General features: G+C 41.4%; 1 protein-coding gene across 1 annotated transcript in view; it reads right to left on the bottom strand.

Moving 5' to 3' along the window:
* The window catches only part of CDH13 (cadherin 13), a 612,680-nt gene that overhangs the window by 21,642 nt on the left and 567,059 nt on the right, over nucleotides 1-23,979 (bottom strand). Inside the window, exon 11 of the mRNA XM_035119665.2 lies at nucleotides 16,412-16,554. Within this exon, the coding sequence (XP_034975556.1) occupies nucleotides 16,412-16,554 (143 nt within the window). The remainder of the gene's footprint in view (nucleotides 1-16,411; nucleotides 16,555-23,979) is intronic.

The raw sequence follows: 23,979 nt of genomic DNA, 5'->3' as shown, positions 1-23,979 counted from the left end.
AAGTAACCAGACACCGAGGTTGAGAGGGTAGTTTATACACCATGCAGTCCATGCAATCTGTCACTCAGTGTCTGAAAGAGATCCCCAGGAGGTACTGTGAGAACCATATAGACACTTGTCTTCTGGGAGCAGAATTAAGACTAGCACCTCATTCTACCTAGGCCAACAAAGGGCTGACAGGTGTTAATAACTTTCCATCAGTTTCCAAAGTTGATCCAAGGGCCTTATATAAAGGTGGAAAGTGTGATTTCTCATTACTACTCACTTTTGCCACACACACACACTTTTGAAACAACTGCTTTCAAAAGTAAACACATGCACTTGCAGGTATCTTCTATGCGCTATTGGAATATTTCCTCCACTTCAATAAAAAATAATACAAATAGCAAAGCATTCACACCATATTGGGGGTGGGGAGCAAGTGCAATGGGCTCCTTCATGCAATAGACTGGAAGTGTGGGTGGGGAGGGCAAGCACAGACAATCCTTTCCATTTCATCTTATAACTGTCTCCATGCAGTTCATGGTTCACATAATTCTTTTTCCATGTGATACATAGGTACGTATGTGAATGGAGAATGAAATGACTTCTCCTGTGCTGCCACAAAGACAAAACATTCTCAGACAGTAAGGGATCCTCACATTTCTCAGCTACAAATGACCATATAAATCCAGAAGACACAGACAATGTTCTGGGGTACTATTGGTGCATTGAATCCAACAAACAGGCTGCTGGCTTGCTCTGAAACAGTGGTTACTGGTGTCCTTTGGGACTGGGAGGGTAAAAGTACAGAGACGAACTTTTGATCCGGAGCTAATACCAGACAGAGCCACCTGCTGATTGGTTGTAAGTATGAAGGCAGGGAGGTGGGGGCTGGATGTGTCCCCCACATCTGAATGCCCCCTAAGTCACAAAGTCCCAAGAACCCTGCTGGGGAAACAGCCATGCCTATGAAATGGCTCCTGACAAGTTTGGCAGGAAAGGGGGGAAAGAATGCTTTCTTTCTTTAGATCTGAAGAAATCACTAACTGTAATAAAATATTAGTTGTTAGGATGATAAATTATCCCAAGGATGACACCTCATCTGTTACAGATACATACATGCATAACAAAGGCAGAATTGTCAGAATTCAAGACTCTTTTTCTCTCTCTCATCACAAGCAGTAAAGGGTTGAATTCCTTTTAATGAAAAAGAAATTATTTCTCCCCCTTAGTGCTGGACTAATTGAATTTTCAAAAAGGCTCCTATACACCCCCCCCCCCTTTTTGTTCTTGATATATTATTAAGCCACGTCAGAGGAGAATGGATGAAAAAACAGGCATTTGAATATTTGGAATATGATCATAAAAGACAGTCTTTCATGCACTTAATTAAAACACTATCTTTAATTCAGTGTATATTATTTCCACTGGGCTGATACTATTTTCTGCTATGCCCTCTTTTTTATCTTATATTAACAAAATGTCGCATTCTTTTTTAAAAAATTTAGAACCCAATAGCATTGCAAATCTGGCCCTGTTTCTCCATCTGCAGATACCATTTTCATTTGCTCTATCTTGTTTACATGTCATCTTCACCCCCTAAATGTTTTAAGGATCCCTTGGCTAATATGTACAATACAAGGAGCAGAAAATTGCCTCTTGTGTGCTCTGGTGACTTATCATCCATGTGTATTATTTATAACCAATTACATGAAATACACCAGAATTCCAAAAGGAAAACAAGCAAATGTCAAGGTCATAAACTGTAACTGGTTAGCAACTTTGCAGCAAGAAATACATCAAAAGACAAGCTAGAGATAAATAGACACATCCAGGGCTGAGTTTACCACTAGGTTAACTATGCTATAGCCTCGTTATTCATTCTATTGCAGTTATAAAAGTGTATTTAGGAACTACCTAAATAGCTTTTCTATATATAAGAAGATACGTTAAATATCTATATATATGAGACAGTTGCATCAAGTCAACAAAGAGAAGGAATTATCAAGAGTAAGTCTGACATCATCTTAAGGGTGACACAACGTTTTTGTAATAACAGTACTTAGGAGTACCGTATCAGCCAATTTTAAAAAAATTCTTAATCAACTAACCAATTTAATCTGCATAAATTGGCATCTTAAAAAAAAAGTTGCTTGAAATGTGTGGGGCATGCTTACTCCACTGAGGCTGGATTAACAGTGCAATCCTATACATAACTACTCAGAAGTAAGGATGCAGGTGCATTTGCCATCTAACTTGCAATTCCTGAAACAAGATGTGAACTGAAATGCAGATATCCTTTGAAATGCAGACTTCTTGGAATTTTTCACTGCAGTTTGCCCACCAAAAGAGGCGGCATTAAAGTTGTTGTGTTTGAAACAGGGATGGTGTGAGGTTTCAAAATGTGAAAATGTGTGCCTGTGTGTGTTTGGGAGGGGGGTGGGGAAGTGTGCAGGAAAATTTATATATGAGCAATATATTTGGAGAAATGGCTTGAAAAAATGCATATTTTAGGGAATGGGCGTACAAAATTGTGCATATGAGGATACATGGGCATTTCCATGCATATGAATTTTCAATATATTTTTAATGCAAACTGATACAGAAATGCACTTTAGATTGCAAAAATGAGCAATTACTCAGAAGTAAGTCATACTGAGTTCAATGACACTTGCTTCCAACTAAGTGTGTACAGTATTGCAGCATAAAGTATTGCATTTAGGTCCTCTGAAATCAATATTTACACCCATTAACTTGAGTCCCAATGATTTCAGTGGCAATTGGAGTGTAGTTAAGTCAGTCCAACACCAGCCCATTTTATTTTTATATGGCGTGAACACGTCACAGAAAACAGAATCTTTAAAAAAATGCTTCTTTCCTGCTTTTCCCATGTGAAAGGGAACACCTCTTTTAAGATGTAATCTGCAGTATTTTAAGTACTTAAATTAAAAATATATTGTTATTTAATCAGCTCATTGAATTATTGAATTATTATAATTAATCAAAATGTTTCTTAGCACTTAAATGCTGCACCCCACCACCACGTGTGTGTGTGTGTGTGTGTGTGTGTGTGTTGTACAATGCTACAATGTTGTTGAATGCTATAAATGCTCCGCATAAATAATAAACAAATTTCCAGTCATTTATACCCCACTTTCAAGCCGGGGGGGGGGGTTCTAGCAAAAGTTAGCAGGATGCTAACAAAAGTAAACAGCAACCAGGATATATAACACTTCAATAAAATACCAGCCTCTTTGAGTGTGTCCCTGAACTCTTAACAATGCCTCTTGGTTGCTTGGATGCAGGATAGAAAGGGGTGTGAGAATGCATGTAGAAACTAGCCTACCATACAAAGCTAAAGTGTCACATCCATTCCTTTGCCCACTTGTGCCTCTCGCTCCACCCACCACTGGTCTCTGGCCCTCAGAAAGTCAAATGTGGCTCACCAACTTGGAGAATGACCAGAGATGCTTCTGCAGATGGTCTCGGGGTTCTTATCCTAGACAGCTATTTTGAGCAATTTCGCTCAACACAGTAGCCAACTGTAGCTTAACAATAGATCCGTTTACATGTTAAACTGAACACAGGTGCAAGTTGTCTTGATACAGGTACAAGTGTTGGTGTGAAAGGATGTGCACTTGCTGATTTGTATGGTTCACCTGCTGTGCACTGGTACAGTGGCTTTACGTTCATTGGAAGTCACTTGAATAATTGTACAAGCGTACAGCTCACAGACTGTATACTCATTGAATGGAATATGTGACACACACACACACACACACACACACACACACACACCCTGTGTGAAATGGTGAGTATTGATTGATTTCTCCAGCTTATCTACTGTGTACACAGACTGTACACACTGAATGTTGCATTTGAATTACTGTATGGCTGTACAGTTCAACTATTTAGGCTCATTCACATGTTATGTTAATCACAGGTATAAGCTGTCTCTAAAGAGGTATAGGTGTTTGCGTGAAAGAGAGTGCATTTGTTAATTTGCCCAGCTCAACTATTGTGTACATTGGATATACATGCTACACTTGTTGAACATTACATTTGACTGACTTTACAAATGTACAGCTTAACTGTTCGTCTTCACGGATACTACAGGCTGAACACTCATTGAATGCAATGTGCAAACACCCCTTTTGTGTACACAGATTGTACATGTGTAGAATGTAATCTGTGATCATAGGACGACCAAGAAACAAAATGCTAAAATGACAGTAAAAATGTGTGCAATTAATAAGAACACAGTAGAGTCAAAAGCAGCCATTTGTGAATACAGAGAGACGGTATTATTAATGAGATTGAATATTTTTGATTAGATCAGGGGGTAGCTTCAAACTGCTAGTTCTTTGTGTCTGGCAATACCATAGAACATTTATCTAAATCCCTTTTCTATGAGAATTTATTATCAGTGGCAATTAGGAGAAAGGAACTTTAAAGGAACTTTAATCAGAATTTCTAAATTATTCTGGAAGCCCTTCTTAGAGACAAAGTTATTGTCATCTCACAGAAGGGGGAAAAGAAAGAAAGAACCATGCTAATGAATTGTATTAACAGAACACTTCTTAAAGCTGTGGTATAGCTGGAAGTGAACATAATCTTAAGAAGTATAAGCGGCTGATCTCACTCTCGCAAAATTGCTAGTAATGGGAGGGGGAGGGAACAGTAACAAATCTAAGGTGACAATTATCTTCTCTGGAAAGCTTGCAAACATTTTGCAAAGTACAGGGTAGATGGAGTGCACAGATGGGGGGTTATTTTTTTCTGGACAACCATCCAGGGCCCACATGCCAGTGATGGGTGGGGCCAGTGGCTAAAGAGGGTGGACATCAGAGGTGGATTTAGGGCAGTGAGACTGGTTCCCCTGCACTGGGCACTGAGCTGAGGGGGGAGACATGCCACAGGGCATCACAATTATGGCATAGTGCACATGCAGAACAGAAGGTGAGAAGTGGGCAGGGGGGGCACTGAATTTTGGGCTCACACAGGGAGCCGCTGAAATTCGAAAGACCAAAGTCTACACTTGCTGACATTTAGACAAACAAAAAGCATTTTCAGAGTTTAAGGACTTTGCAGGTCGGGCAGGAACAGTTAAGAAGGATCTGAAACAAGGGTGGTGATGAGTGCAACTCCAGTGGGTGGGTGGCGTCGAGAGAACCCAGAGGACCAGATATGGGGGTCCATGTTTGGCCTTCAGGTCTGAGGTTCCCAAGCTACCTTGTCAGTACTAGTGCAAAGCTATTTTGCACCCTAGGCAAGGTTAACTCTTTGCACCTCCCCAATGTTTTTCTAACTTCGATTTTTTTTAAAAAAAAACAGATGTCTCATAGAAATGATTAAATTCTTCAAAAGTAAAATATTATCAGGAATTTATAATATGTAACAAAAATAAATCTATATAAATCTGTGCCCCTCAAAGGTCAGTACTGCACCCCTCTAAGGTTTCCACCCAAGGCGGCTGCCTAGCCAGCCTAATGAGAGCAACATCCCTGCCTGCTGTAGTGTAAGGTCACAGGGTATGGTCTGAAGGTACACAAGGCCACCACATTGTTAAAGCTAAGCATGTCTTCTTATGGCCTGGATAGGTGTAATAGCATCACTCACAACTTTATTTGGGGGTGGTTTTGTTCCAACCCAGTGAAGGAGGAAGTCTCATGTTGCTTTCCTCCAAGAGTGGGGGGCATTTGCTCTTCACCATGTGGCCTGTTTTGGCTAACTGGATCAGGGTAGAAGGTTAGTCCCTCTTCTGACTCATCCTCTTTCTTTGTAGTGGCATCTTGCTCTCCCATCCTTGTGCAGTGGGGGCTTATCCAGATGCCATTCAGAGTTAAGAAGGAATTGGGGGGGGGAGCCTGATTGGCTTTTGATAAATTCTATTTTCATCCCACCCATATTCAAAAATTGTTGTGCTTCAGTGTTCCAGATTAATTTCACATCATGAGCTGCCCTTCCCCCATTCTGAAACCTCACACTATCCCTGATTCAAACCCGTCAGCTTTAATGTAGTCCCCAGAAGTCAGCTATTGGCCTGGCAAGTCATTCCATCCTCCTCCTTCTGGAAAAAAAGTTGCATTGGAAAAAGCACATGCAACACCCATTGTACAGGACTCCAATTAAAATTCTCAGATTCAGGAAGCACTTCTGTGTATGTTGGTTGAAAAAAAAAGTTGCTCAACATTTAAACACCTTTCTTCTTCTTTCTTTCCAATGCTTTCATTGCTTTAAATTTCAACCCAGTTCACGTAGGCAGCTCTTTCTTAGGAAACAGTTGAATTTATTCTGAATTCACTGCTATGTATCAAAGAGCACAATTTAGGCCTGTGATGACCTCAGTGACCTTGAGCTTAAACTTGGATTTTCCTGCCCCAGTGCTCTCATGTCAGCCTTTTCCTTGCCTTTGCTTTTAATGGATGTGGTGGCTGGCACACTCTGTGGGTTGCTTTGTGTATGTATTTAATACTGTCGCGAAAAGAAAGAGAAAGAAGTGCTTCAGAAAATACTCAAAGATGGTTCCAAACTTGACATGTGGCCATCCAACCAAATCCCTAGGTGGATTGAAAAGATGGCATTCCTCTTTTTAAAAAAAATGCTTTTATTAAAAACAACATGCTGCATAGTTGGTGACAGGGGAGGAATCTAAATGCTTGCGTAAAAGGACTAGAAAGTTGAAATGGTGGGGAATGGAGTTGCAAACTATCTATATGCAAAAAGGGGGCCCTTTGCAAGGTCATACTCGTTTATCAAGTTTATTAACCTAGAATAAATATGTGCCAGTGCCCACAATTCTAGATTAAAAGAATAGAGTCGTGTGCAAAATGTTAGATCTTTACCATCTTCTGCTTTGTATGTCAGCTGTCTATTGTTGGTGAACATTTCTACAGATCAACATTTCTGGTGAACCTGGTGGGGCGAACATGTGGCCCTCCAGATATTGTTGGATTAAAAGTCCCTTCATCCCTGATCCTTGACTGGAGCTGATGAAAGTTGGAGTTCAACAACATCTGCAGGGCCACAGTCTTCCACCTGAGAGATACTTGAGGGTATTTCCTGGTTCAAATCCAGGGATGGTTCACCTGTGGATTTGATGGATCTAGTTGTTGTTGGACTCTGGCTCTCTTCATCTCTGACCATTGGCTATGCTGTCTGGGGCCTATAGGAGTTGGAGTCTACTAACATAAGGAGGGCTACAGCTTCCTAGCATCTGAACCAGGAATTGAAGCCATCCAAAGGAACTGATCAGCTATGAGTACAAGACAAACAAATAGGGAGCTCTGCTGTTCAACACAGAAGAATGAACTCATGTGACTCAGGGCCACAGCATGTTGTGAAATAATTAGACCAATCATGGACGACAGGTCTGCCAATAGTTATTATGCACACACTAGCTAAGAATGGCCTTACAGACACCACTGGGCTACAACTTCCCTAATACCAGATGACTGATCATGCTAACTAAGGTTGAGGGGAGATGGAGTTCAGCAACATCAAGAGCACACCAGGTTATATACCCCAATTTAATTAGTGGTCTTATTGTATTGTTATGCAGTGAATTCTTTCCCCCCTGTTGCTATATTTTTAAAGTAAAATGAAGAGGGAAGGGGAGAGGGAAGAAATTAGTGGGGTTGCTGCTCTGGAAGATCTTAACAACCACAGGCATGAACAAGACAATGTGCCAACGTTTAACAGGCACGCAAGTGTTAATCAGTCCTCAGTCTTCCAATCTTTTTGACTTCTCTGCCTTACTAGTTGATTTCACTTCATGTGATCCTGTTAATATCTCTGCACTTGACTTAAAATCAATCATTTCTGTGCATCTTCAGCTGATATAAAATGCTCCAATTTAAATGCATTCTTCTCACTTTTGGAAAGAAGCAGATCCATAATGCAGAGCTGAATCTCAGTGTCTCCCCAGCCCACTCCATGCTCGCTAACATATATTTCACTCAAAATTTCATAATAAAACAAACTGCCCTTTAAAACTACAATCACTCATATATTTCAATAATGTGTTCAGTTTCTACATTTGAGTAATTATACTTCAAAAAGCAAAGCTCTTATCAAATAGCTACTAGCATGCGCCATCCATCTTAAAACCGGTTTGCTGCAAATTAATTTTTCTCTTTCCCCAAACCTGCAGTTCATAGTGACTAATTTCAATGATATTTTCTCTGCAATTCATATTTTGCTAAAACTTACAATGACAAGTAAAGGCTGAGCATTCCATTTATTTTCCCTCTTCAATTAATAGAGCAATTAAAATAAAGGGTGTAAATGCAGCTTAATTGGGTTGCCATGGCCACTAATTGCCTGATTTCTTTCCAAATAGTGTGTTTTAGGTGGAATCAATCTGCAGTAATTTAATTTCAGGCATCATGATGTATATAAACAGGTTACAGCAGATGGAAAGACAACTCCTAACTGAATTATTAGGCAGCACTTTTTAGTTATTTTCCTTGCATCTTCCTCATATCACCTGTCATTTTCTCTGCATTAAACATGGAGACTGGAAATGAAGATTCACAGAGGTCCAGGAGGGTAATTAAGCTCACCTCTATTTGTTTATCTGTAGCATAGATAGATAAGATAAGATAGATGATAGATAGCATTATCTTCTTAGCTGATTTCTGACCTTCAAGAAGATAAGGTGAAGAAGCCAATTCATGTTCTCATGAGAGAGTGGGCTTCCATGTCAGTTTAAATAGCCTCCCCCTGCCCCTTTGGCATACACCAAGGTGAGGGACCTTTTTCAGCCTGAGGGCCACATTCTCCTCTGAGCAACATTCTGGGGCCACATGCCACTAGTGGGTGGGCCAGAGGCAGAAGCGGACAGAGAAAATTGTACAATAGGCTGGACACTCACTCAGCCCTCTATGCCCCTCCATCCCGACAAGCAAGGGGCAGTATCAGAGTTCAAGGGAACATTCCAGCTAGGCAAATGCACGTGAGAAGGGTGTCGGGTGGGGCTGGTGAGAGGTGTGGCCTAGGGAGAGATCTGAGAGCCAGATGTGGAGTCCTGGATGGCCACATTTGGCCCCCAGGCCTGAGGCTCTCTAACCCTGCCATAAACCAAATAGCCCCCAATGCTGTGGTCAATGGGAAAGTGTGTGCCTGCGTATTCTCTGCAAATGGAGATTTATACAAGCCCACAAATATCATTAGCCTGCTGGCAGGGCAGGGACAGAAAGCTCTGCCCTTCCAAAAGTAGCCCTCTGTACTTCTCTAATGCATGCAAAGGAAGGAGTGTTCTTCACACCCACCTGCACAGAATTCCTAGTTGCCTATGGCTACTATAGGCACTTAAATGCAAACCCGCTTTAGTTTGCAGCCACACTCTGCACAGATGTAATCTTAAAAGAGAAGGGTTGTAGCTCAGTGGTAGAGCATGTGCTTTGCATGCAGAAGGTCCCTGGTCTCAGGCATCCCCAGGTAGGACTGGGAGAGTCGTTTGAGTCCGAGACGCTGGAGAGCTGCTGATGTGGATAATACAGAGCTGGATAGATCAGTAGTCCAACACTCAGTACAAGGCAGCTTCCTATGTTCCTATTCCTCCAGCCCACATTGGTAAATTGGGAAGTTTGCACAACTTTTCTCCTCTTTAAACAAGCCTTCAGTTGATTTATCATATGAGTTCTAGTCAATTCGTCTTATCAGTGACACTTGCATATATTTGCAAATGGGTAAGCATACTTCTGGAGTAAGATGCATAGCATCTTTGTTTGTGGGTGATGCATGCGTGTGTCACAGCAAGCACCATCTTGGAAGAGGCATTCCATCCTGTGTGACAGAAAGTGGGGGTGGATGGGGAGAGAATACCTGCAGTGTGACAAATAACTTGCAATAAATAAATAAATAAATATAAATCTGCTGCCTGATAACTTCAAACACGTTTTAAGTAAATTAAAAGCCTTTAACTGATAAACTGCTCCAGCAGTGTGAAATTTGGAATCTCATTTAAGTTCAAAGCAGTGTCTTTAAAAAAATAATACAAAAAAGTGAAAAGGGTCATAGCTCAGTGGTAGAACATCTGCTTTGCATGCACAAGGTCCTTAAAATCCCCAGGTAGGACTGAAAAACTAACCCCTACCTGAAATTTTGGAGGGCTGTTTCCAGTCAGTGTGCAGACAACACTAACCTAGATGAACCAATGAATTGACTCAATATAAGGCAGAATCCTATATTCTTCTGATATTTTGCTTTGCTATCTATCATCTGTCTGTCTGTCTGTCTGTCTGTCTGTCTGTCTGTCTGTCTGTCTCTATCTATCTATCTATCTATCTATCTATCTATCTATCTATCTATCATCTATCATCTATCTATCTCACCTGCAGTTGTGCTCAGGCTGCAATCCTATGGTTCCCAGGAGGACATGCCTGGGTCCATAGGATCTTGTCCTTCATAGATGGAGCAGGTTGTCCCCCTTGCACCCGTGGTGTCCCTGCTCCACTTTCAGTGCACTGATGATGGAGAGGACAAAATGAGGCAAGTCTGGGGCACACCAGGGCAGAACAGTGGAGGTTTTTGATTTGCTCGTTCCAAACATGCCACCAGAATGGAGTGTGGGGGAAGAGAAGTATGGTGATTTTAGAGGGAGAGGGGAATCATAAAATCATATTGGGGACTGAAAAAAGAAAGAAAGGCCACCACTGCATTCACCTTGGTGATGGCCACTAACTTGGATGACGTTAAAAGAAGTTTAGACAAATTCATGAGGGATAAGGCTCTCAGTGGCTACGAGCCACGATGACTAGGGACTCGGCTACACTTGTCGATTAAATCATTATAAACATGCTACACTTGTCGATATATATCATTATAAACATGCCACACCAGATGGTGCTATAGAGAAGTGATTCGTTGTGAATAGAATTTTTCATTAAGAGCTTTTATAGCTTTTTTTCTATAGCATTTTTAAAAATCTGTATAGATCCAGCTTGGGTTCTACTTCCTCTGTTGGCAGCCGTATGCCTCTGAATACCAGTTGCTGGAAACTGCAGGAGGGGAGAGGGCTCTTGTGCTCAGGTCCTGCTTGCAGGTTTCTCACAGGCATCCACTTGGACACTGTGAAAACAGGATACGGGACTAGATGGGCCAATGGCCCCATCCAACTGGGCTCTTTTTTTGTTCAAACACCTCCCCATCTTTGTATTCCTCTGCCTGTATATACCGTGTTGGCCTGAATATAAGCCACACTTTTTCTCCAAATTCCGACCATGAAAAGTGTGGTTTAAATTTGCGACCTTACAAAAATTGGCTTTTACGATATCGCTGATGAAACAGATATATGGTAAAACAGAATGGATGTGAGTGCCTGCAGAATTTTAAGAGAGCAGCTTATATTTGGATATTGCCTTTTTCTCTCTCCCCTCCTTGAATTTTGAAGGTGTGGCTTATATTCGGGTGCGGCTTATATCCGGGCCAATGCGGTAATCTCCAAAGCACAATATATGTAAGTAGATCTAAAGCTATCCATAACAACCATGGATTTCCTTTGATGTTTTCTGCTGCTACAGCTCCCACCAACAAGGAAGCAAATTGCTTTTAAGCACATGTGAATATGTATTGAAATTTGTTTTCTCTCAGTAGCCTGAAACCTCTAATGTTTTCTGAGTGTTGCCTTTGGCTGTTCCATTTTCAATCCACTCCCAGATTAAACATGGTTTGATCCACTTTAATGTGCTAACTCTGCTTCGTAGAAGTTCCTTCAGAATTTAATTTCTTTCTTAATAGATTAGAGCTTCTCTGTCCACATAAGCCTTTAATAAAAAAGGGGGAGATAAGAGTACATACACTACAGATAGTGACTTGACCTTTACAGAAAGCAAGAGGCTACAAAGCAAATTAGGACATTCATTGAGGAGAGGGTTATAAAAGGGAGATCCCATCCACAGAAAAGGTCACATTTTATAATCTATGAAATTAAATACTGTGCTCCATCAACTATTCAATAGCAAAGATTTTTCCAGTAAGAGTTTAAGGAAGCAAGTCTGTGCACACTTACCCAGGAGTAAGTCCCATTAGATTCAGTGGAGCTCAGTTCTGGCAACATAAGAAGGACCAACAAGGACCAACCAAATACAGTAGTACCTTGCAAGACGAATGCCTTGCACAACAAAAAACTCGCTAGACGAAAGCGTCTTGCAATGTTTTTGGTGACTCGCAAGACAAAGTTTTCAATGGCCGTGCTTCACACGACGACCCACACTTCGCAAGACGAAATTATCGCTAGACAAAGCGGCTCACGGCACGAATTAATTTCGTCTTGCGAGGCACCACTGTACTACTGGGAAACCCACAAGCAGGATATGAAGATAACAGCCGTCTTCCACTCACATTCCCCAACAACTAGCTTAGTGTACACTTAGTGTCCACTTGCTTACATTACATTGTGTTTGACCCTTTACTTCGCTTAGTTTGGAGCAATCTCTTTGGAGCACCACATTATCTGTCTTTGTTTTAATCACCCAGAACCGTTTGGTGTCACCAGCAAACCTAGCCACCTCCCTGCTCACCTCTTGATTCCAAATGTTCTATGAGTGAACTGAAAATTCCTCCCGATTGACTTATTTCCAGGATTTTTTTTTTTTTTTGCATTTCATGATTAGTAAGGTTGCATTTCAGCTGACTGAAGATCTTTAGTTAATACAAATATTACTAACTATCCAAGTAGATAGTTCCACCAGCACAAGACATTTTACCTGCACAATGGAACTTCTCCACCCTCTCTCCTCATGCTCCATAAATCTTCTCTGGAGGTTTGGAGGAACCACTGGGACAGGCTTACATGGCACACAGTCAGAGGTTAGAGTGGGAAAGTTCCATTGTGCAGCTAAAACCTGTTGCACTAGGGAAATTATTTAGTTGGATACAGCCTGAAAACAATAATGATGATGACGATTATGATGAATCAACACAGCTAACTGCAATTTTAGACTCTCCTTGAGGACTCCTATGAGACTGATTTTGGGAGTGTGGCTGTGGAGGCTGTCATTATGACCTCTTGCCCTTCAAAATTTACTACTATACCATTGCCTAGCAGGACCCACAGTCAGGGAGCTTTCTTAGTCCCACTATCTGAAACTCTTTCTTCGCTGAATTTGAACTCGGGGCATTCCACGTTCTGAAAACAGGCTCTGCCATTAAGTCAGGGCTCCTCCCCAGAGGGGATGGGTCTATCTGTTAATTTCAGTTTCTCACTGCTCCTATCGTCAGTTCTTGGAATTTCCACATTGATTTAGGAAAAGAAAGCTCTTCTTGAAAATTCAGCAGCTTCCTGCTAAATACACAAGTTTGTATGTCATGTTGACTAACACAATGCATTTCTATGCACAAGTTACCCTAGTATGTGCATTTTTGCATACAATACTTTGCTGGAAAATTGCACTGAAAAATTCGGAGAAGCAAGGATTTCAAAGGGTGGCTGTGTTTTGGTTTGCATATTGTTTCAGAAAGTCTGAATTAGGTAGGTTCATGTTTTGTTTGAATGTGACCTGGATCTAATCTCCCTCCCATCCCGACTTCCTAGTAATATTAAAAGGACAAAAAAAAATACGGTTTGTTAGCACTGACATTTATAGATGCCACTGCTCTCCCTGAGAGAGGAAAGTATTTCCATTTGATACTCTTTCAGTTAATTTAACCTTCTTTGAAAGATGTAGGAATCATTTCATACTTGCTTTGGATTATTCAAGCACCAGCCTACATGCATTATGTAGCTCATTGGTAACATAATAATCTTGAGAAAATTAGGCATTAGTGTTGGTTGGCTAGGAAAATTATGGAGAAATAATTTCATTCCATTCGTGCCTTAAGTTTGGTCACAGAATGACATAGATCAACAATATTCCTTCAAGGAACCAAACCCAGTGGAGGGAATTGACCTAAGTGGATGCTAAAGCACACCATCACAAATCTTGGGCTAGTCACTTAGTGAACCCTGAACAGCTTGCAGCTGGTTTCAGTGAACTGTAGGTTAAGCTACCCTGCTATTAATAGTCAATATGGCACTAGCTGCAGCTTGAGCTCAAGCAGCTGAACATTGGATCATCCATTCATCACAGTGTTTAAGTTACTGGCTTGCACACAGTCAGTCAAACTGTGGAAATGTGTGGTCCTTCAAGTTCTCTGTGAAGGAGAACAGCAAAGGCACTTCTCAGAAGCCAAAAAGGCTCTGGATGGAATTGTGGATCTAATTGTACACATAACAGGAGCTATGCTAGATGGGACCAAAGACCCACTTTGGTCTGGCTCACCCCCCCCCCCCATGGCACTACGTGTACTTTCTTAGATGTATCAAAGTGAGGCATTATTAAAGCAGATTAATAGTACACACTCAGCGGCAAGGAAGGAGCCAGATGTAGCCCAGGAGCCCTTAGAAGGTGAAGGATAGCCTTCTGTAATGCTGGTCCAGGGGCAAGGTTCACATGTCCCAGATTAGTAACCTGAGTTTCAGGGCTGCACAGAATCTCTGACGTTGTTCCAGCAAGTTCCCCAGCCTACCTGACGAGCTTTTAAGCAGTGGCAGAGAATGTCCACCTACTCATGAGAATTCATTTGAACTCCTGGACTAAAGTTGGGTGCTATGTCTAGAGGGATGCATCTCCTCTGAAGGCTGCCTTTCTGCTGTAGCCGAGAGGCGGGGAACATTAGACCTGTGGCCAAATGAGCTCACCACATCTGCCTGGCTCCCAGAACTCAACCCAGGACTCCAGCCCTGCTCTACATACTCCTTGAGTGTCTTTGCCCAGCTATGATTGAGTCCTTGAACTCTGATAATGCCTCTTGCTGGTCAGCAAGGAGGACAGAGACAGGTGTGTGGGCTACTAGAGCATGGGTAGAAACTAGCCCACTCTACAAAGGTTAACACTGGCATTTCCAACACCATCCACTTTTGCTCCGCACCCTACCCACAGGTGGCATGTGGCTGCTGGCAGGTCATCCAGAAGTGAATGCAGCCCTGGGTCTGAAAAGGGTTTCCCCTCCCTGCTGCAGCGATTGCTCCAAGTGTCTGAACATTCATCTCCTCCTAATACCAGCTTCCTACGCATTGCTTTGCAAACAGCAACTTATGGTTCTAATCACATTACAGCTAACACAAACACTCGACAAAAGATGCATTATACAAAACCAACAAATGCGGAATGCGGAATAATTTCAATAGCATTTTTTTAAAAAAAAAACATGTCTCCCACAGAAATGGCTCTGTGAGAGACGTACGTTTATGAATATCCGAGTAAATCACCATGGCAAAGGGGACCTTCTTCCTGCTCTCCGTTTTGCATTTTAAAGCCACATTCTTGTCAAAACCTTGCAAATGTTCCCTTGTACTGACTCGTGCAATATGAAAAAAGATGGTAAAATTACCCTCTTAAAAAGAGCATTTCACAATTCATCGCTGCAGCTAAAAACCAGCTGCATCCCTGAGAAGTGTTAAGCATATTAGCTTTTCTAACATTACACACAAAGCCCTTATTTATTTTGTGCCTTTCAGCTGTGCAGGAAAAGGCAGCATCTCTCCCTCCCATCTCGGGCTTTAATGTTCGACAAAAGTAACTTGCAATGAGTTTTCATAACATCCTTCCAATTTAGATTATGTGCGACAGAAGGAACCTTAATCCACAAAATATGTTTAAAATATTGCATTTTAACAAGGGGTTTTTAATTGTCTTTTCAATGTAATTGCTATTATACGTTAAATGGGATAGTCTCTGGTGTGTCGAGCTAGTTATTGGAACTGTGGTGCTAGGGGTTTGATATCATTTCTTGGGGGGGGGGCAAAATTAAATCTGTTAATACTAATATATCCAACCTCCTGAGGACTGGGCTGTAGACTTTTATTTTCTTCAAGAAATATATCCTCACAATGGGGATGGTCCTTTCTAACAGAGTCAAAGCTGAAAAGCAATCTCTCAGATGACAGTCTTTTTGAGAACATTTCTGAGATTTTTCTTTTGCTAGAAAAAGACGGCTGCTTTGCAAATGTATAATAGAAGAATGAAAGAAGGGGAGAGGCAGTGGGTGCTTGTATGTGAATGGATGTGCATGAATGGGTATGAAAACATGGGAAACTAACTCATACCAAATCAGACCGTTAGTCCATCTAGCTCAGTATTGTTTACAGTAGGAGTGGGGGGCCTTGGACTTCCTAGATATTGCTGAACTACAACTCCCATCAGCCCCAGCAAGCATGGTCAATGACCACCAATGATGCTTTTGTTGAGCTGCTGCACTCATCTAGTTTGAAAGCTTCCCATTGGGGCATCTAGTTGGCCACTGTGAGAACAGTATGCTAGACTAGATGGGCCACTGGCCTGATTCAACAGGGCTGTTTTTAATGATTCTTCAGGAAAATGTGACATACAATGAATGGGATGAAAAGCATGTTAACCAACCACTTTAATCAATTGCCATTACTCACCATTATCTATTGCCAGTAAGTGTGCAGTGTACACATTGTTGATAACAAATGATGATTCACGATCAAGGACACCCCGGGTGCGAATTGTACCATTCGTAGGGTCAATTTCCAACCATTCAGCTGGATCTTTGTTAATGGAGTACCTGGGGGGGGGGAGAGGAAAAAACCCAATAATCAGATGTGAATTGAGTTCAATTAATACAGAACTTACCTTGAGTACAGACACCACAGGGCTTAATTTAGAGGCTTCACACTTTGAATTGCAGTTCCCAGTTTCACAAAGCGAGGAGAAAAATGCATACCACTCCAGCTGTTTATCAGAAACTTTTCTGAAATGTGCAATCACCACTGACCATAGAAGAATTTGAGTTTACAAGAAAATGACACAGGCAACCCCCATTACCTAGCCATTAAGCAAGGCAGAAATTAAAGATCAGTCAACAGGCACTTAATGAGGGATGTGATGTGGCAAACAAGTCATAAGAATGAAGTCAAGGGAGGGTCCGTTCAGACACAAATTGTGATCTTGTATGACATGTGGACAATCCATCTATCCATCAAACAGACATCTATTGTCTAGAATGGGGAAGTTATACATATCAAGGGCTGGGAGCATTAATGATGGACGTGTGCCACATGACACTTGTACTGTTTGCATTAAAGGGCATCTGTGTCCCTTGTTACCTGCCATTTTTGACATCATTTTGTATAATTTCACACACTTGTCTGTCTCTCATTGTCCTCATAACTGGCTGATTTCCATAATGTGGAAGACTAACTGCTGAGAGGTCTGTGTTGATGGAAAGATGGTCTGTATCATGAAATTAGTTCTTTTAGGCTCTTTTTGAGTACAATGGGGTCATTGGAAGCTGCACCAGGGTTTCCCAAACTTGGGTCTCCAGCTGTTTTTGGACTACAACTCCCATCGCTTCTAGCTAGCAGGACCAGTGATCAGGGATGATGGGAATTGTAGTCCAAAGACAGCTGGAGATCCGAGTTTGGGAAACCCTGGTCTTCACTGCATGGCAGCAGCTCTCCAGGGTTCTAGGCTAGGGTTTCTCTACTTGAATATGCTGGGAACTGAGGTGGGGTCTTCTGGCTGCAACGTAGATGCTGTCCCACTGAGCTATGACAATTCCTGGAGCCTTTGGTCCACGAAGAAAATCCCAACCAGTTACGGAACTGATGCAAACATGAACTACCTATTGATTGAATGAAAGCAGTTGGCTAGGTGGTTTGGAATATGCATGTAGTCAACAGGTGGAATTGTTAATCCTTTCATCAGAGATTCCTCCTCCACTATACAACCACAGCCACACACTTTGCATTAACTGGGTTCCTGACACCAGCCTTAAATGTCCAAATTTTGATCTTTCTGTATTAAACAAAAGAAATCAAACCACTGGCTCAATATGTCAGATACAATCTGGAGTCCCCACTTGTCATCCCAGGAGAAAGTTTATCTTTCTGGAATAAGTTGGCATCTTCCTGATACTGTTTTTTATATACATGTGTGTTAGTGTGTGCACATACACACATATACACAAAGACATTAAAATACTATGTTAAGTTGCATACACACCATGAATTAAGGGTAGGGGGCTGGATCCTGATGCCTGCCTCTCCCCATGGGACACATTGACAGGTTGCCAGGGCCATCCAATTGTCAGTCACATGACATCAATCAGGTGAAGCATTTCCTTTTGCAGACCAGCTGGTTTTCAAACCTTATGGGCAAAGGCAGCCAGGCTCTGTAGGAAAGAAGTCCCTTTGCCCACATAATATGATTTCTTCAAGCTATGCAGGCAAAGGAAGCTTTGTCCTTTGCAGCTGTTTCCCTTTGCAGGGAAATCAAGCTGAATTCAAGGGGAAATGTTCCTCTGCAGACCAGCATGAACTCAAGCTGAAAGAGCCCTGAAGCTAATCTAAGGCTAAAATAAATGCATTGCAATTTATTTATTCACAAACATTCACAAACTGTATATACATTCACAAACTGTACTCTCATTTTTTTAAAAAAACAACAACAACAACAACCCCAAAACAATGTGGTGTGTAAGACATCCACTCTGGGAACTGTGGCTTTGTGGGGGAATAGGGGCCACCTAACAAGAGCAGTGTGGTGTAGTAGTTAGAGTGCCTGAAAGTGAACTGGGAGACTAGGGTTTGAATCCCCATACACTTATGAAACTCATTGGGACAGTCATTGCCCCTCAGCCTAACCTACCTTGCAGGGTTGTTGTGGGGATGAACTGAGATGGGGACAACCATGTATGCCACCTTGAGCTCTTTGGAAGAAAGGTGGGGTATATCCATTTATTTTTGTAAAATTCATACACTGCTTGGTTTTTAAAAAACAAAACAAAATGGTAAACCTTACTTACAGGTGACAACAGCAAATAAATACACTTTCAGCACCCTTATTTCAAGTAATCTTTGGAGGAAACCATGATTGTTCAAAGCAGAGTAACAGTGCTTTAAATGTAGGGTGAAGATCGAGTCTAACCTGGGCCTCGACATCAATGCAAGTGGAACATTATAGGCACAATATTTATGGTTGATGAACAAAGGCACAGCAGTTCTGATGCCATCAAGACAGTGTCATCTATAGCAACCCTACCCGGTCTGTTAACATCTCATTGCTACATATAAGGCTGTCGTTATCAGCATCCCAGGAACAAGTTGGCCCCATTGGGAAAGGGCAAAGAACACCATAGATGCAACTGCTAACGAATAGTGAATGATGCAGTCCATCAACTCTGCCTATACTGCTGGGTTAATAACCATTTAAAGAGTTTATCTCCCATGAAAATAAGTTATTAGAATAATAACAATGCTCTTAATTAGTGCATACTATTCATTACTATTCATTTGCTCCTTAAAAAAAAGTAAGCAAGATAGTGTTGAAATGAGAAGGAAAGAAATCAAAACAGAAAAAGGCTAGGTGAATCAAGTCCCAGGCAGAAAATGTTCAATTAACCCTAAAACAATTTGATTAAAATAAAAATAAAAATAAGCTCTTCGAGTTTATGACATCAGAGGAACAAGAGGTTCTAACAGATCACAATACATTTCCCAACTGTACTGCGGAGGATTGCACTTCAAAGCTGAAGCACGTAAGGCACAATTTGACAGAGCATATTGTTGTTATTAGATATATTTTACTGGAAATTATGTATTATATATATTTTACAGGAAATATTACCTATTGTAAGTGAATAATGCTGCTTAAGTAAGACAATTGTTCTTGGTTTCTTTTTTTTATAAATGTAAATGAGAGTTCCGCTAGTGAAACAATGTGGGGAGAAGGGCTCATGGTAGAGAAAATCACATAAAATAATGAAACTGGGACTAAAACAACCACTCCCCCCGCCCCTCAGACATGCAGATGCCCCAGTTCACACTCCTATGTTTCGTAATGTATATTCAGCTTCCACTGACAGCAACAGAATACCCTGCAGGGCTTACATGTAATCAGCAGCAACTTTGGAGGCAAGAACTACATGAAAATCTTGCTCAGCATAACTAGTTTAGCAGGAGACAAACATCACAAAGCCACTTTTTTTGGGGGGGGGATCAGGATGTCCTTCCTTACTTGTGATGGAAGGAAGTTTCCAGGAGTGGGTCCTCAAATAAGGGGTGCTTAAACCTGTCAAACTCTTAGTTTCTTTCTGAGTTTCTCATTACTTTACAATCATAAGTTCAGTTCTTGACATTTCCACAAGTTTGGGACTCCTTTTTTAAAGCAATGAAAAAGGCCTCATCAGTGCAAATTTTTCCTACTTAGCACATTCTGCATGCAATTTTGCCCAATATACTCATTTTTTGCAAAGCGCTTTCCCCTAATCCAATCCATTTTTGCATGTTGTTTTCATTAATATATGCATCTTTATGTATGCTTTGTGCTAGCCTACATATCTTTTTTACACATATTTTGTCTGGAGAATGGCCCTGCAAAATTCAGGGAAGTATGAATTTTAAAGGATGGCTGTATTTTGGTTCTCATAAAATGCTAGCTGAGCTAAATTGCCCCCTCCTCTGGGCAAGTTATCCTGCTTTCAGGACCACTTCTTGTGACATAATTTGTACAGAGATCCAGATGCCTGCCTACAAAATTCACACTTAATCTGTGAAGTGGAAAATGCACATGCATGTACAGTGTGGCTTTCCACTCATGAAGTATAGCTTTAAAAAGAGCCCTGCTTGATCAGACCAATGTCTCACTTGATCCAGCATCCTGTAATTATACAGGATGCCTCTTGGAAGCATAAAAGCAGGGCCTGGGTGCTTTCGCACTCTCCCCACTTGTGATTCCCAGCACTGGTACTCAGAGGCATATTGGCTCTGACAGTGGATGTAGAACATAAGACAAGATTGCTGGATCAGGCCAATGCCACATCTAGTCCAACATCTTGTTCGCACAGTGGTTGGTCAAATTCCTGTGGGAAGCCTGCAAACTGGACAAGAGCACAACAGCACTCTGCCCAACTGTGATCCCCAACAACTGGTATCTGAGTCACAATGCATCTAACAGTGAAGGTAGAACCTATAGCCATTGTGGCTAGTAGCTCCTACTCCTGCTGGTACCTTTGCACCACACTGACCTCCCTTTCCTGCTCACCTGTACAGTTGCCTGCCTGCCAGGAAACTAGGATAGTGGCTTTGCCCCATCAAGCAAGCTGCTTCTGATGTATACTTTGCAATGTGCTTTCCACTTTCAGATATAGAATGCATAATGAGAAACAGCCCTTGACCTCAGTTCCTTGTCCATAAAACAGCAATAACATGTTTCCACCTGAGGGGATTTCTGCAAATGCTAGACAAAAGCCCCGTGAACAGTAAACGTGTTGCATTAATGCTGCATAATAATTTCAGCACCCCAGGAAAAAGGGGGAGAGCAGTGTACATATTCCCCTCTTCCTTGCTGTTGATGGATAGGCACCTCTTTTATTGTAATATAGTTGCTCACACTATCACCACTGACTTCTGTTCCACCTGTCACTGCTATCTTGTTTAATCTTCTTTGTGTGATTGAACAGGGGTTCTGTCAATCTCTTGCGGTTTCTTATTAAAGTTTAAGACACCTTTATGCAACAACAAAGAATAAAAGTTCTTAATCAAGAGTAGGCAGGATGCATTTCAGATGGTTGTTTACAACAGGTGTCTCAGAGTAGAATTATTGCTTTTTGAACAAAATAGCCTTAAAAGTATGAACAGTTTTTGTTTATATTCTATTGACAGGAATATTTATAGACCTCCAACTCATACCTAGATCTAGAAAGGTGGTGTACAATAACATAATTAAAATATCATAAAGTTAGGGAGGAAAACATAAAGTGCACAATGAATGACTGGCATTGAATAAAAAAAATCTAAAAATGCTAGGCCAAAGAGATAAATTTTCTGTAGGTGATGAACTACCAGGATGGTCGGTACCTGCTTGATTTCAATAGGAACAGTCATCCAAATGAGTGGTGCCACCATGCTATAAGCCAGGCACCCCCAAACTGCGGCCCTCCAGATGTTTTGGCCTACAACTCCCATGATCCCTAGCTAACAGAACCAGTGGTCGGGGAAGATGGGAATTGTAGTCCAAAATGTCTGGAGGGCCGAAGTTTGGGGATGCCTGCTATAAGCTCTGGTTCATGTATGAACCAAATGAGCATGAAATGATTGTGGGGCAATAAAGAGGCCTTCTCCAGATGATCACAGTGATCTACTTATTAGATTTGTTAAGTTTATATATTCCTTGCACTGCAAAAAACTGTTAAAACAATTTGCAACCAGAGTGAAAGTACAATAATAAAAAAATCACAGGAAAATGTTAAAAACTTAAGCCAGAATAAAGTATCTTATAAGGGATCATCCTCATCAGAACCACTAGTGCCAATCTGTGATGGACATAAAAAACAGGGAAACAGTCAATCATTGGTGCTGCCCAGATGGATGGACGTAATATATATTACCATCCAAATGAAGTCCTGGCTCAGAAATTTCATAGCTGCACAATTCTTGGTATGAGCATGCTTGTGAAGCTTTAAGATACAGTTCTGGGTATGTCTTGTGTTTTATCAGATGCTGCTTGCGCCCCAATAATAACTAGTTTTGCTCATTACAAGTAAGAAATAAATCATCATGGCAACCAAAGCCATTTCTGCTTGCTGGCAGAGGATGCAAACTGTTTAAAAGGCCATAGCCACAAGGCTGTTTGCCATCTATACCTCATGGCAGTTGCTGACACCTCGGCCATATGGGCAGATGATGCTTTGCTCCAAGCAGGAACAATAAGAACACAGAGATCTAATCAGCACCACCACATGTGCCAGCGACACAGACAAGAAATGTTCAGAGCCAGTGGCAGTGAAGTCATAAAGAGGTTTGTGGGAAGGAGGACAGGTGTATTGGCTCATGCCCCTATGACATGCTGGCCGAAGAAGGCAGATCTGGGGAGCTGCCAATCAATGGGAAGGAGTGGTCTTAGCACTGGGAGTCAACAGAGAACGATAGCAAAAATGAAGCATAAATGAGTTCCACCAGCAACACAACAGGGCAGGTGCCAAATCAGTGCTGATAAACCATGGGGCATGGCCAGGTCTTCCTGCTGAGATCATTATTTGATTCCTACAATCGGTCAGTCAGGAAAACCTTCCAGTTTTGGAAGTGTTTGCTTATAGAATGTGACAATTTTCAAAAAATCAACAATAACTTTGCTGGATCAAAGGATCATTAGTGGCCAGCTGGATTTTCCTATCCTTTCTCCACATGCCTCCATCAGAACATAAGAGCCCTGCTGGATCAGGCCAATGACCAGCATCCTGTTCTCACAGTGGCCAAACCAAGTTGGTGGCCATCATTGCCTTTTGTGGGAGCAAGTTCCATAGTTTAACTATGCACTGCATGGTTTTTGCTTCTTTGTTTTACAAAGCACACGGTCCATGGAGTAATCGTGTCTCCTAATATTTTGAAATCACTTAGAAGTTGCTTCTTCACAGTTCCTTCAGAGTTTTTCCACTTCATTTACTGATACAATTCAGCATCAACAGTCGGAGCAGTAACATTAGCTTCTTGAGCAGGGTGGGTTGATTATTGACTGCAAGATAGCAACACTCAAATCTATAAAGACAGTGTTTAATCCAATTCTGCCTTGCGGTTTCTTGAACAGATCCAATGACTTACATGTAATCTTCTACCATGTGTTCCTTATTCCTTGTGTTTACTGCTAGGCAGAGGATGTGTTGAGTCAATAAAGGTGACACAATTCAAAATTATTAGTTTCGGTAGACAAAACATGGGAGCTGCTGATAAGGCATGCATTATAACTTTGTTTTCTGGAAGCCCATTGCTACTAAACAGCTCCATGTAAAAGCAGTAAAATATAAGGAGGGGCCTTTACAAATGTTGCCTTTTAGAAGTGTTGCCTGCAATGTCACCCTGTTGCTATTTTTAGAAAGACATATCAAATCAAGGAAATAAAGGGGCTACACACAGCTACTTTCCCTTTTGCTTGCGCCCCTCCCCTTCCTGCTTTATATCAAAGCCAGACATTTGCAGTCTCTCGTTTTTGTGTG

This window comes from Zootoca vivipara, chromosome 6 (genome assembly GCF_963506605.1).
Source record: "Zootoca vivipara chromosome 6, rZooViv1.1, whole genome shotgun sequence".
NCBI classification, from domain to species: Eukaryota; Metazoa; Chordata; class Lepidosauria; order Squamata; family Lacertidae; genus Zootoca; species Zootoca vivipara.
Note: the sequence above shows the minus strand (reverse complement) of the source record. Positions and strands in the feature narration are given on the sequence as shown.